The sequence below is a fragment of the Asterias amurensis genome, chromosome 8 (assembly GCF_032118995.1).
Source record: "Asterias amurensis chromosome 8, ASM3211899v1".
NCBI classification, from domain to species: Eukaryota; Metazoa; Echinodermata; class Asteroidea; order Forcipulatida; family Asteriidae; genus Asterias; species Asterias amurensis.
The window spans coordinates 16,476,602-16,491,806 of NC_092655.1; the positions used below are offsets into that span (position 1 = coordinate 16,476,602).

At 37.8% G+C, this 15,205-nt stretch overlaps 1 protein-coding gene across 2 annotated transcripts in view; it reads right to left on the reverse strand.

Annotated features, from left to right (window-relative positions):
• Nucleotides 1-1,703: 1,703 nt before the first annotated feature.
• LOC139941235 (protein mono-ADP-ribosyltransferase PARP14-like) overlaps nt 1,704-15,205 on the reverse strand; it is a 32,871-nt gene continuing 19,369 nt past the window's right edge. For both annotated transcript variants that reach the window (XM_071937710.1, XM_071937709.1), the window contains exons 16-28: nt 14,555-14,776; nt 13,973-14,126; nt 13,601-13,762; nt 12,161-12,235; nt 10,925-11,095; nt 9,950-10,153; nt 9,156-9,334; nt 8,782-8,865; nt 8,272-8,427; nt 6,760-6,961; nt 6,103-6,251; nt 5,398-5,575; nt 1,704-4,926 (exon numbers count right to left, since the gene is read on the reverse strand). In XM_071937710.1, the coding sequence (XP_071793811.1) occupies nt 4,643-4,926; nt 5,398-5,575; nt 6,103-6,251; nt 6,760-6,961; nt 8,272-8,427; nt 8,782-8,865; nt 9,156-9,334; nt 9,950-10,153; nt 10,925-11,095; nt 12,161-12,235; nt 13,601-13,762; nt 13,973-14,126; nt 14,555-14,776 (2,220 nt within the window). In that variant the 3' untranslated portion in view covers nt 1,704-4,642. The remainder of the gene's footprint in view (nt 4,927-5,397; nt 5,576-6,102; nt 6,252-6,759; nt 6,962-8,271; nt 8,428-8,781; nt 8,866-9,155; nt 9,335-9,949; nt 10,154-10,924; nt 11,096-12,160; nt 12,236-13,600; nt 13,763-13,972; nt 14,127-14,554; nt 14,777-15,205) is intronic.

Here is a 15,205-nt window from a genome sequence, read left to right on the forward strand (position 1 = left end):
GTTTTTCCATCACTTTAAAACAAGAAAGACTTCAACGACTAGGAGAAATGACTCAAAAGATTAGAAAACGTGACTCCGGTTAACACTTCAAAAAAGAGAACAGAATAAACTGTCAATTCCTATCGCTCATCTCAACAAATTACCCTAACAGTTAAACTACTTACCTAATACAAATGTATACAATGAACGTAATTAAGGCACATTTTAAACTATATATGACAATCACAATAGTTCCATACCGCATAAAGCTGTGGTGCTGTTAAGATGCCCATTTGAAGTTCATAGTTCTGATGAAGCCAGTCAAGGGAGGCTCGGTTCCTGGATCGACGTCTCTGATTTTGGTGGATGGAACCGCATGCAGTCACCGCTGAGGAATTGGCCCCGTGAGTCGGCCGTCCTCGGTTCACGGCAGTCAGATCTGGAACCGTCGTTGGTGGATGGGACCAGGACCCGATTTCGAAGAGCTGCTTTAAGCAGAAAATATTGCTAAGCAATTTTGTGAGAAGCAGAAATGAGTAGGGTTCCTGTCACAAATTGTACATGTGACATTGCGGTTTGGCTGGTAACCTTATTCTGGTAGGCATATTTTTGTCGTGGGTAGCGACTTTTTGTGCATGCTGAAGCAGCTCGATGAAATTGGGCTAAGTCTGTATTCTAGCCATCGGTCATATGTGGCTAAGTCTGTATTCTTGCCACCGGTCATCTGCTAGAAGGCAACTTTGGACCCTGACGAGATCATGTTGGGCGCGTGGCTGGAGAGCAACTGCTGCTCACTGTACGATATTCAGCACCAAATGAGCTTTGATGACGCGATTAAGGCCATATGATACCATAACTTCACCAACATGTAACATTGTTAACATAGCTAACGTTTGACAGCTACTACCAACTATAACTTTTCTGTTTCAGAGAGGTGCGTTTGTCACTCTACACTCCATATTTCGGGCGACTTGAAATCTTAATTACTGTTTTTGTTTAATTATTTTTAAATGAACCTCTTGCTTCCTGCATTGCACTTCGATGAAGCAGTTTTTTCCCCTATACTGTATTTAATGAAGTGTCCCATTTCTGGCTGGCTGTGCACTCGGCCTATATCACTGAGACCAGCTCACACAATGTGAGTGATTATCTGCACAATTAAAACAGGGATAAGGGAATTCCCATCGCATAGCGTAATTAAAAGCCCATGACAGCAATTTAGCAGGGGTCCCTTGTTTATAATTTTTAGAATGGTTGTGAAACTGTACTTCCTGTGATTAAATAAAAGGACGACAATGTTTGGACAGCCTAATTATAGCCGTTGAAGATACAGAGTCCTAGATGAGGAACCGCTTCTGGGAAGAAAACAAATCGAAGCTTCAAAATCCACCAATTTTACCGGAGTCACACATTCCATGGCAGCATACATTTTCCTTTGGTTTTGGACGTCATTTATTCCTCTTTAATCCATCATCATGAAATAATGCAGCAGTTTGAGGAGAGAAGACGAACAAAAACGGGTATTTATTGAGGAATATATGACGTCAAAAACCCGACGCAGAAAATGTTATCGTGCCATGGCGTAGCGTAAGATTTGAGTTATGAAGCTTTTAAGAAAACGGCCCATATGCAGTACATCACTAGGCATGCTAGGGCTACCATACTTAGACCCATGGTTGTATAATGTGAAAGGTGAATTTTACAGACTAGACACACGATACAAAGTCATCATGCAATCTCTTCTTGGTTTGCAGAAAATTACCAACTGCCCAGATCCGTTTTTATTTTCAATCTTATTTAAAGTAACTCAGGCATGTGAGTGAAGAGAATCAAGAAGTTGAACAAGAATATAAATGTTCTTAATTTTCGTTTGAAAATAGGCGAGTGTTTTGTACATCAATGAAATTAACTCAGTCTGTGTATATTTATAAAGCTGTTTGTGTACCTCGAGAAATTACAAAGCTCCCGATAGTATTAACTCAGTACAGCACCTGTTTGACAAAGAGTTGCACAAGTATACCATGAAATAATTGGTGGGAACTATAATTATTATAGGCTACTCTATAAAATAAAATAAAAAGAGAAAATTAAATGATGGTAAATTTATCTTTACTTTGAAAATGCTTACAAGACAAAAGTATATCCTTACAAGAATGTTTAATGTGACAAACTAGTCATTGGTTGCAACCAAGCGTCATTGTAGCTTAAGCAGTCAAATATTTTCACTTGAAATGTGTAGAACAATTTGTGCGCCCTCAGTGTTCATCTGTCCAACTTTGTTATTTTGCATACTTCAATAAAGTCTAGCCTGAACATCTGACGTCACACGAATCTTTATCCGCAGACGACAGGGGACTAGTCTATAATAACAACTCAACATTTTCACGCTCGCTTCCAATAATTTTAGCTTTGAGAATTTAAGACGGGGCACACTGAATAGCTCTAGATATTTCTCTTTGTAGGAAGCAAATATCCTGCCGTGCTCAAAATTATCCTAAACAACAAGCCTAAGGAGGAATGGTGTCATAGAGCTATCTGTAAGTACCATTTTTTATTCAATTTTATTTATTCCAGAAGTTGTGTTATTTGGCTATTTGTTCTTTGGGTATATAGAGGACCGGCCTCCTTATTAATGTGTCTCCACAGAAACAACTTATAAATGTGAAACATTATCTGTAATTTTTTCTAAGGAATTTACTGGTAGTGGTATGTGTTCCTATCAACTGAAAGGAAACATAGTCAACTATGGTCAGTAAATCTTATAATAGATGTTAAATTTGCATCGGGGATAAAGAATGTTATTTTTTTCCCTTCCATACACCGATGTGTATACTCAGTACTTTCCCAAGTCCAGTGAAAAAAATATCACAGGCATGTTTCTCGGGTGGGATTCGAACCCACGACCATTGCAAATCTAGAGCAGTGTCTTACCAACTAGACTACCGAGGTAACAACTTAACTTTAAAAACAATCAGATCCACATTCTTTGGATCAAGAAACCAAAACTGCACTAAACTGAATACATGTATAGATAGGTTTTCGGTAACACCATGTAATGACTATCTCTAACGAGTTGGGGTGGTTCTGAAAAGAACCGTTGGTTTCTACTCGACGTTTCGATCAGTATGCTCTGATCGTCTTCTGAATACACGTAACAAATAACGATATAGGGCTCTATGTGCATGCCTCTGGTCCTTGTGAAATGTCAACAAAGAGCTAGCTTCTGAGTAATATGAACAATGATTAGCTTCAATATAATACATGTATTTTGCAATAACAACAAAGTAATTGTACAATGTGGACCATCAGAGTGGCAAACCACCTTTATCAATTAATATGGTTCAAATGTTTATGTAGATAGTGTTTTATCGTACAAACTGGAGTATAATTGCCTATATACAAATAACTAAAATAATTGTATTGATAGGACCTAAATGTTGTCCACCCATCAGCATTCAGAATGATTCTACTCGACATTGGTGAAAAAAATGCAGTTTGAGCTGTCTTACCAATTTGTGATAAATCTTAAGTACCATGAATTTAGTAACATAATTTGGTTTTCCTTCCACCAATGTATGGTACGTAATATTAACTTGCGCTTTCCAAATCAGGTGAAAAAATATGAACCAGACCCCTTGGATGGATTCGAACCCATAACCCTACAATTCATTAAAAAAAAAGCAAATATAGCATCCCGTAGTCCAGGAAATACACAAAAATCCAATATTTGCCCGTAAAAATAGTTATTATTCAAGTAAGAAGTCTAGAACAGACCCAGAATGTTGTAACGACTTATATAATGCCTACTCCTCTAAGGACAATATGGAACCATTCTAAGAACTAAAGACCGAGTCACACTGCAGTGCTAACGAAAATGGTAATGGTAATGATCACGACGAAAAGAGAACAAATTCTATCGGTTGAATTGCTCAACGCAGAATACGCACACACTCATTCAACCAATAGAATGCATTCCCTTTTGCGTCATTTCCGTTATTGTTTTCGTTATCGCTGCAGTGTGACTCGCCCTTAAGGAAGTGCACCCATGGATACAAGTTAGAAATGCAAAATGTTTGAAACCCATTAGACATAAAACCAAGCAATTGATCTTAAAAACACACCAAAAGTGATAATTTGAACATTCTACTGTATGGATATTATGTTTAAAACCCTTTAAGTCTCAAATCCTTCTACCCAATTGCCAAAGTGCAGGGGAAGGACTAGTGCCGTATGGTCCGCCCAATTCCACTCTCATCCAAGTCCAGACCATTCGGTCTGTGACATAGGCTAAGCGAATATGGGGGGATTGAGGCAAAATGACATGCTAGCAAAATGGTTTTAAATAATATAAGAGTTGCATCAGTTTATATCTTACACGATTTTTTAACACACAACATGGATTCGTAATTGTACAATGATAACAAATCTTGAAAATGGGAAACAGCCAAGAAAGAACGCTCAATGTTACATCATGCAGTGTATTATTTACAGGTTTACAATACAGGGAAACCATTAATTTAAAGAGGTAAATTTTATCATAAAGGCTTTTTTCTGTTGTCGCATTTTCGAGAAAACATATTTCCAGAACTATTCAAAGTGAAGGGAAGTCGATAAAAAATGCCTGAAATCATGTAAAGACCAAGGCATGCGGACTGGTTCCTTGTTACTGGAATTTGATAAGATACTCTGGGTATGCCTGTGCGTCATGAAATATGACATAAATGCCTGGAGCATTCATGTTGTCTACAACACTGTCAAACAGTTCAGCAGGATTCTGTGGTTTGGGAGGTGGAGTTATCATTCCTTGGCTGCCTCTGATGAAATCTCCAACGAGAACATTTGTCACAAATATATGCTTTGTGCCATTTGCATCTGGTTTAGCATAATGAGCTTGTGCAGAGTAGCTCGCTGAGACAGCAAAGTAGGTGCCATTTCCATACACAGTTGCTGAGAAAAAGAGACACAAAAATACCTATTGAGAAGTCTTGAACTACAGGGTTGCGCACTTTGGAAGAATGTTGACAAATGAAATTCAAATGTATCTCCTAATGATTCAAAGTAAAGTATTTTAATTTGTTATTTTAAAGTTCTGTTTAGGTGTTCGTGCAATATGTGCCAAACACCTCTTGATTTTGTTTTGATTTTCAGTTCTACCTTTCGTCTTCCCTAGAACTCTTCTCTGTTACATACATGTAGCTCAAGATTTAAACTTAATTGAACCTTGAAAATCGTCCAATCGAACCACAGCACAGTTTTCATGACATCATGATGATGTCATCAGGTGTTGAATTACAATTTTATTTAAAGTTGAAATTTTTTTCTGTTCAGTGTATTTTATAGAATTTGAAAGTAATGATGTTCATAGTTGGGCATCTGGTAAAAGAAACTATTTGTAAATTATACATGAATAGAACTTACCATTCTTCCCACAAAAGCTGCGGTTGAATCCCTGTGTACTGATTTTTTTAGAGGTTTGCTCATCTGTTCCATGGTAGAGAATCATCTCAATACTAGTAGTTCTGTTCAGACGATTCTCTAGTGCAGCTCTACGGGCTTGATACTGCATCATCAAATCTTGACTTTGAATTCTCTCTATCTACAAGTCATACAAAAAAAGTACGGTCGAAGTACGTTTCAAATGTACTACACAAATATTTTCCAATTATTTTCACACGGGTACAGTTAAATCAACCACAACTTCAGACACCAAAACACACAGTGAATATAAATAATAATAATAATAATAATAATAATAATAATAATAATAATAATAATAATAATAGTGGCTTCTTATACAGCGCTCAGGTCTGTCACGTCATGTAGTGACGCTCATGGGGCATCAACATTATTACCCCTGGAATCCCTTAAATTATTACCCCTTAAATCATTCCTTAAACCATCTCAACTCCCTGGGGAGTATACAGCCTGTGCCGCCAAGTACGTAGCGTCCTAAGCTAATCAATCACAAGAACCAAATCTGCCCTCACAGGTACCCATTTAACCCTGGGTGGAGAAGCTTATGGTGACGTGTCTTGCTCATATGACTGTCAAAATAGCACAACAAGAATTATTTCTGGTGATGATGTTAGGTGAATTTGGTCAATATATGAAAGTAATAAATACCTCGATAATATTGTTGAAAGGACTCATAGATGCCCGAAACTGGGTTTCTACCGCTATGTACTCCTGAGTTCCTGCAGTCAGCTTTACCATTTTGGTTGACTCCCCTTTCATCATCGGTATCCAGTTACTTGGTGGTTCAAATCTGGCAGCTGCAGATAAAATGCACAATGATTAATTTAAACTGCAATTTTAACAGACTAGAAGCTTCAGATAGTTTTTATGTACAGGGCCTAGTAAATTGAGTAGGTTTAGAACAAAAATCACAACTTACAAATAGCTAAGAATGGTTATAAGTGTGTACACAAGCATATATTCTTTGATTGCCTGTGATTTTTCTACTGTACGTTTATTGTGGATTTTCCTACTACCCTTGGCACCTTATCTTTTCCATGATTTTCAAAGCCATGGAATTTGGCCAGGGGTTGATTGGGACGATGCAAATAAGTCTTGCAATCAGCTAAGTAATTTTGAAGTGCTTCCCATTAAACCTTCTTTGACCTTCATAGTTCAAAGTATTTTACAAACAATATGTCCGGTTGGCTAGCCTGGGAGTTTAATTGTATTGTTTTGCATATTTTTTAACCTCAAGTATAAATTTCACTATTAAGTCATTTGTTACAAAATAATAAACAAAAACAACCAGTTGCACATTTTTACCACTTTTCAGGTCGACACGATGGACGTTTATTATGCTTCCATTTGATGTTTCCTGCATCTGTTGGAAGTCAATGATTGCCTTCCCTTCTTCAAGATCAAGTGTGACCGTTGGCTTTTTCTTCTGGTAAGCATCCTCTAGGAGGGCATTAACCTCTTCATCATAGTCTTCCATGCCTGATGAAGTGCTGTACTTCCACTTGACCTGTAGTTTAAATAAAAGTAACAAGATTGATTGAAGCCGTGTTCACATTGGAACTTGAATTCACTCACTCAGTCGCCCACAGGCAGGCTCGAGTACAGCTTTTCCAAGTAATTCTGCCTTGCATGAGGGTGGCTAGTTTGTCTGTTGATTCTACACCGATGTCCTTTTGCAGCACCCCAGGGTAGGACATTTTTTATCTTCCACGTCTTCTGAGCCCATGAGTTGGTTTCCAGAGAATGACTGTGTGCCTCCAACTCCGGGTGCCTGTAACAGTGGCCTGCTAACTGCATCCGACGGGCTGCGTTTTTGTCTCCGACCCTAGGGAGGTTGCCATACAGGTTGTCACTGGTTATGTGGTCCTCCCAGGATACATTGAGGGCCACTCGGAGCATGCGTGTGTAGCATCCATTGAACGATTTCTCCATTGTTGGAGTTAGAGACCATGTTTCACACCCATACAGAAGCACCGACTCGATGGTTGCCAAGAAGAAAGAGAATTTTATATTGCGGCTAATGGTGGAGCTCCACAATTTCTTCATGTCAGCGAGTGCCCTCCATGCCTTTCCGTTCCTAAACCCTGATGTCCTGCATGGTCAAGGTACTTAAAGTCAGGGACTGCATTCAGTGCTCTACCCTCCAGCGTCTTTAATGGAGTGTGTTCGGGCGTGTTGCAAGTTGAGTACCAAGTTTTTTTTGCATTGAGCCTGAGTCCTATGCACTCAACTTCTACATGGTGTAGGAGGACTTGGGCCTGCTCGACTAGGTCAGACATCAGCGCGATGTCATTAGCAAAGTCTCCCACTGATGGCTCTACCAAGGATTTAAAATTGTTAACTTATCGCTGCAAATTGTACCTTACCGATATTAAGTCCAAGTGTGAACAGCCGGTAACTTTTCGGTACTGGGTACTAAGTTACTGCCATGGCGCTGTTAACTAGACAGGCCAAATCAAGTACTTCTTTGTCACTTTATTTCACTGGGGTTGATTTTAGCAAAATGTCGCTTTTTGAGAAATCAGTAAAAAATCTCACGAAAATTGAGAGCAGGTAAAACGTAATTACCACTTGTGGTATAACTACCCTAACCGAGTAATTTGTTTTAAAAGCTGGAACAATTTTTGTGAGTGACGGAGGAAATTCGTCACACTCACAGTCACAGCACATTGAACTTACACGGTTTTCCACTCAATTTTGGGTTTCCGCTCCTTTTACTCAACATCCATACACAAAACACCTTACCTAGGCCTTATTCAAACACACACATTTATTGTTCACCCAAAAATGTCTGAAATCATGAATATCTGCACTCACTTCTTTAGCGAGGTGTTCCATCTTTTGCTTCTCATTCTCCTCCTTTTGAATTCTTGTGAACATCTGTGAAATTTCCAGTAAGGCATCCTTGACGTTGAATTTACATCCCTCCACGCGGATGAACTTGGCCCGACCTTTAGAAGGCTCCACAGTCACCTGGGGTTGATAGTTAGGTTAAATAACCAAACAAAAATATGGTGTGAAAAAATGGTAATTTTTAAAATGTTGTCTTTTTTTAACCAGTTCACTTGGGAGGACGCAATTAAATGCGCAAACTATTATGCGACACACAGCAGAGGTCTTACAAAAAGGCACTTGAGTTTCTGTCAGGTCAACCAGGTCATGCGTAGTGATTTTAGCTCACTGCTGTTGCTACCACCAACTACACTGATTTTGGTTATCTTTAATATAGCTCTGTACAATTTCAACTAATTTATTTGTAACTTTTAGGAAAGACAGACCACATTTTTATAATTTGAGTTTAAGAAAGATATAACACAACATACTAACATCATGTTTCCTTCCGATTCGTATAAGTTCAGCTTTGTGTTCCGCTGTCATTTTGTCAAGCAATCCCATCGGATCTGGAAAATCCTATGTCGGATACAAAATCAAAATATGACATTTTTACTTTTGAATATAAAATATAATATTATGTACAAAATAAAAAACACATCTGCTCATTTAGTTCATATGTTGTTCGGTTCTCTTTGATCAAGGATTGTACTTGAACAAAAAATGATTTCGATTGGGATCAGGCAAATTACTACCACTTATTAAGAGTCCACCATTTTGGGCACTGATGCAGTATTGGACTGAAGTAACTAACTTTGAGAATCTACACTATTGGACTGAAGTAACTAACTTTGGGAATCTACACATACTTCAGATAGAAATTCCTCTGCTTGAAATGTATCTAGTTTGTCTGAAGCCTTCATCAAGGAGTTCATATCCATGGCACTGAGCTGTAGAATGACCGTTTCTTGAAGCTCTTCTTCTTTCTTGTCATCTTCAACACCTTCAGCACCGTATACAGCAGAAGTAACCTTCTTAGTTAAATAATCTGTTGAGGAAACATCACAATGTTTTTTTTAAAACTGCTACCTGGGCGGCTGATAGTGGATCTAGGGGAATCCTCCTTATTACCTTGAACACTGCGGCAGAGTAAAGGGGTCTCAACATTTTGACGTTTTTATGTATTTTGACGGCGAAAGTCAAGCTGACTTGGCTAAAGTGTAACAAGAAATCAGCTTATTTGACTCTCAGCTCTCCAAGTAAATCAGTCTGGTACTAACCCAGATTTAGAAATTTGTCATACCGTTCTAATCTACAATCTCAGCAATCCTCATTGGGCCCCCAGGCCCTGTTCAATGTTTGCTCTCATTGTGCGGTCTGCACTCCTGCATGGGTAAACAACTATGAGTGGAGGAGCAGGGGAATGGGGAGGGAATGTTAATTGTCATGTGGCTCTAAAGCCTTTTGGACAGGACTGTAGGTATAAGAAATTCTAAGAAAATCTGTTATGAGATGATAATTTAGATTAAAAATGTAGGCTTTCATAACTCCAACTCACTCATAATGAATTTTCTTTTCTTTAGATGATGGTTCTTTATAACAAACTCTATAGAATATCTTTAACGTGACAAAATGATCCATCCAAAAACTTAAAAATACTCACCAACTCCTTTCTGCAAAAAACCCTTGCTCTGCTTGTAGGATTGACCCACATTATTTTCCAAAGCCTTTTGAAATATTGGAAGCATTGCCGGCTGGAAGACCACCAGCCGAATCAGGTGCAGGTGCTGTGGCTTTTTTCTACATGCAAATTCTCCAATGGCTTTCAGCATAATATCTGCACAGGACTCCGTTTGACCAATTCTACCTGAATAAGGAAAGCCACATTGACAATAACAATGTAAAATACCTCCTCTGTATACAAATTTGTTATTTTGTTTAGTTTATATTGTACTTTTGGAAGTAGCATAAAAACTTATTGTTACATCCTTAACAGTTCCAAGTACTTATGTGAAACATTATTTAAATCGTCTCTCCAACCATTATTTCATAAAGAATGCTTATTGCAGCCCAAACACCCAATCAAAAGCAACAATGAATGGATTGTTTTTGGCTCGTTACAAGAATAGGAATTACAAGTTGTGGGGTATTGAAAATAAAAATTACATGGGTTTGAAAAAGTCTGGACACATTTGGTAATTGTCAAAAGTCTTCTCACTTGGTGTATCCCAACATACATGTATGCATACAAAATAACAAATCTGTGAAAATTAGGGCTCAATTGGTAATTGAAATTGCAAAAAAAAATTATGAAAGAAACACCCTTGTTGCACAAAATTTAAGATTTAAGATTAGATGCCCAAGTAAGGCTTCAGACCCGAAGTTGATCTTTCTCAGATTCAAATATTGGAGTTAGAAACTGCTTCCTCAAAAAATACATTACTCCAGATAGAGATGTTTCTCACAATGTTTATACCATTAACAGCTCTCCGCTGCTTTTTACTAAGTAATGTTGTATGCTAACTTATATTTTGAGTAATTACCACGAGTGTCGACTGCCTGTAAGGTTTAGATCACAGAATTTGAAACAAGGCTTTTCAGCCAAATGCACCTCATTACTTGACAAGTTAGTTAATACCTGTCCCCAGAGCTGGGAAAGAAAGAGATGGGATGCCCTTCTTCTCGGCCAGTTGTAAGGCCTTAGCTACTATTGCCTTCATCTGCTCCGGTGTTTCTGGAGTCACAACATGGAAAATGGACTTGCAGAGAAGGCGACCTGCTCCAGTGGTATAAACGGTTTCATGTGGATCTGTAATTGTTTAAAAATTAAAAAGGTGTTTAATATTACAGTCTCCACCTTGGACATTGGCGTCTGGTCTCCTTCATGGTCTCCATTGTATAACCTAAGAAATAATGTTATGTTTTGTTTTTGACCTAATAAGGATCTGTCTTTGTAAGAGGAACTGTCGACCTATGAGACTGTTGCTTCTGTATGTATTTTTAGACAGTTAAAAAGGGACTGGTTGTAGTAAACCATCAACCTAAGAAATATAAAGTGTCTCTCTTGGACCTTTGAGAGTTGTTGTTCGAAGGTTCTTCACCATTCCACATCATAAAGTCTGGGCTCCTCAAACAAATTTGAGGCTTTAGCTTGGACCCTTATGGGTTGGTAGACTTCTTTATCTGTGTCCTCTAGTTAGACCTACATGTAGATGGGTCTCTGTATCAGTCAAAGATACTTTTTGATTGTACACCGGGACTGTTCATTGATTTATCAGCAGTCTTAAGGTCTTCTAATGGACACTGAATAAGCTTCTTAGATTGGTCATAGACTTTTGAGTCTTTGTCTGCTGACCGTTTGCGATTATAAATCCTCATTTTTAGGGCCTGCCTTTGGACCTGTGACTCATAGTCTGGGATACAAAGAGGTTTGTTGGCCATCTAGAGCAATTGAAATATTATGATTGAACTTCAAGGTCCTTGTACATTTTGGTTTTGATCTCAGTCATAGGTTCTCAAGGTCTCCAACTTGGATCTGAAGAAACTGGTTTCTGTCCAAGAACTCTTAGTCTGTGTCCAACCTTTTTGGTTTGGTTAATTCTTCACAAGGTCTGCACCTTATTAAGTTCTGAGCCTTTAAATTTCAGTCATCTTAGATTTTTGTATGTCAGCTTACAGTCCACACAAATGTGTCAACAACAAACAACTGTAAAACCAAACAATGTATTGTACTCTGAGCTCAAATGACACAATGCAAGACCAGCTTAATCCCACTTTGTGGAAGAAGAAAATAATTCTAAAAATGTATTGAGCATCGCACTAACTTTGTGGAAGAAGAAAATAATTCTAAAAATGTATTGAGCATCGCACTAACGTTTTTTGGCAAGGCTGTCACATTGTTTCTTTACAAGTTCTCCTCCATCCTTCAAGATAGCTGTAGAAACAGGCCCTGAGAATGAATATGTTTAAGACATGGAATTTGAGTTGTGATTTTCAAATATACATTACAAGGAACAGGTAGACTAAATTACAACCATGAAGACAATTAATTAAAGGAACGTTACAGAATTGGTAAGAAACAAAAATCGTGAAGATCACAGATTTACATAAAACTTAGTCTAATGATGATGATAGTAGAAAACATCCCTTGAAATATTTCTGTCTGAAATATCATATTTGATGAGAAATAAATAATCTAACTTCGCGTTTGGAGTTCATCGCTCAGTGAGCGTTTTATTCATTTTTATTTTGGCATCGATGCAATGCAAAATTTTTAATCGGTTTTTCACTATTCTCTCGTGACCCTGATGGGCGATCGCTCTCAAACTTCGACAGGTTTGTCAGTTTATGTATATCATGGATTCCATAAAGTGCTTACACTGCCAGCAACTGTTTTGTTAGCAAAAACCAATTATGTAATGTTCCTTTAAGTGTGCAGCACATTAATACACAATTGTAAAAGATTAAAGGCAGTGGACACTATTGGTAATTGTCAAAGACTAGCCTTCACAGTTGGTGTATCTCAACATATGCATAAAATAGCACACCTGTTCGGTCATCAAACTTGCCAGATAATAATGAAAGAAAAAATACCCTTGTCACACAAAGTTGTGCATTTAGATGGTTGATTTCGAGACCTCAAGTTCTAAACTTGAGGTCTCGAAATCAAATTCGTGGAAAATTACTGTTTCTCGAAAACTATGGCACTTCTGAGGGAGCCTTTTCTCACAATGTTTTATACCATCGACCTCTCCCTATTACTTGTAACCAAGAAAGGTTTTATGATAATAATTGTTTTGAGTAATTACCAATAGTGTCCACTGCCTTTAAAACAAAATATGATCGAGCGTTAAGGGCCCTATGCCTTTACTTATTTTTTAGAACCATTTGATTGTTTTAATCTTAGGAATAAGTGTTGATTTATAAAACTAACCCATGACAATTTTACTTCAAAAGGTGTAAGTGTTCTTGAGATATCGCCCAAAATCTGGAGCAATAATGTCCGTGAGGATAATTTGTAATGGAGTACACAATCTGAGCAACCTATCTGACTATCAAAAAATTTGGGAGATATACCAACTTCTGATTAGACCCCCCGATTCTTCTATTTGAATTCATCAACTCTGTTCTTCATTTTACATTTTAATGCTTAAAATAAATCTAATTGCAGATCTAAACAAAAATGCAGCTTGAAGGCGAAATTGATTCTGGCACCTTTTCCATTCATCATTCATGGCAACTTGCACAGTGTGTATATTCACTGCCATGGTACTGCTATAAGTCCAAATTTATTTAATACAGTAGACCGACTTACCATGCAGGTTTAAGCCCTTTCCAACGCTGTTAACAATTGCATGAGTTGTTTCTCGCACAAGATCTCCTTGCTGGACTTGAAGACACACTGAGCCAATGTTGCTCTGTAGAAAACCTGATGAGTCTCTTTTTATTTCTGAGTATGACTCCCGGTCAGTTACAGCTATGTTTCAATTATAAAAAAATTGTGTGCAAGTTAAACAGCCATGAGGGTTGATGAACAGATAAAATGCAAAATTTGTCAACATTGAAATTTCTCAACATTAAAGGGCAAAAATACAACAAAATCACGTTGTTTAAAACAAGTTAGTCACTACTATCTTATACAGCGAATAATAGAATAATTAATGGTCTGAAGAATTAATAAGACTACCTCCTGCTGAACTTGAATTCTTTTTCTTCAACTTCTTCTTCTTGTTTGTATTTCCAGTGGCACCTACAAAAGCTCCTCCAGTGGCTCCTCCAGTAGACCCTCCAATGGCTCCAGGAGATAAAGGATCAAGTCGTTGAATTTCGGCCTCAAATCCCTTAAAATGACAGCGACAGGTAAACTTAATCCTTAACTAGTTACTCATAGTTCTATGAGCCTAGCCCCAATGAAATATGCTAGTTACATTCATGCATGCGTACAGACAACTATTGGTTGGCAAACGCCAAAGAGGTGTCCAATCAGCCGACACATGAATGGGTCTGCACCACGCCGCCATTAGCCGCATACAAACATTCTCTCTTTTTGCAGCGCTTGCCCTCTGTGCAATTTCTGTTTGAAAACAATTGTATGAGTTTGAAAAATAACAAACACTGCCTTCTGATGCAACTATGTGAGCGGAACAAAATGTCAGACATTGTGAAAGAAAATTTGGATTATGAACGTGAAAAAGGCCACAGAGGAAAGCAATTGATAATTTTAAGAATTCTAGACTTTTTGAATGATATATCTTTTTGATGTTGTTACCTTGATAGTTGTAGTGTCTTTGTCATACACAACAAAGCGCACATCCTTCAGAGATCCATTTGGATGTTGGCTGCTGAATTCAAAAGCTGCCTCATACATGCAGCGAGCGGTGACAGCAGGTGGATAACTCAGGTTTCCTGTTCCAAGTGCAGGAATTGCCATTGAAGTCATGCCATTTCTGGAAGCATTTACCATTAGTTCTAGAACAAGCTTCTTTAAAAGCTGAAACAATAGAAAAACTCATTTGTTAACGTCCACAGGAAGGAAAAAGTCACTCATTAATAATTGCGACTAGGATTAAGTTGTACAAATCAAACTTGTTCATCATTTTGAAAGTATTTCAATAATTGTTGATACAGCAGAAAAAGAAAAAAAATTGAATGTGACAGATTATTATTGAGCTGATGTTTAAGAAAATCTTTACCATCTGTAAGACACCACAACCAGATAACCTCCTTCATTGCTTCTCAGTTGCGCTTTTGAAAGGCCCATATGAATTGTGGCAAGCCCTATAGTGATCTGTGTGTAATTTCCATGGTAGAATAGACATTTTTCAAACAGTGCTAGTTAGTGACAACCCCATTAACCTACATAAAAAAGTGCTGTTGACTAGAACCCACCACAAATAACCAATATTTGTACCCTGGGCTA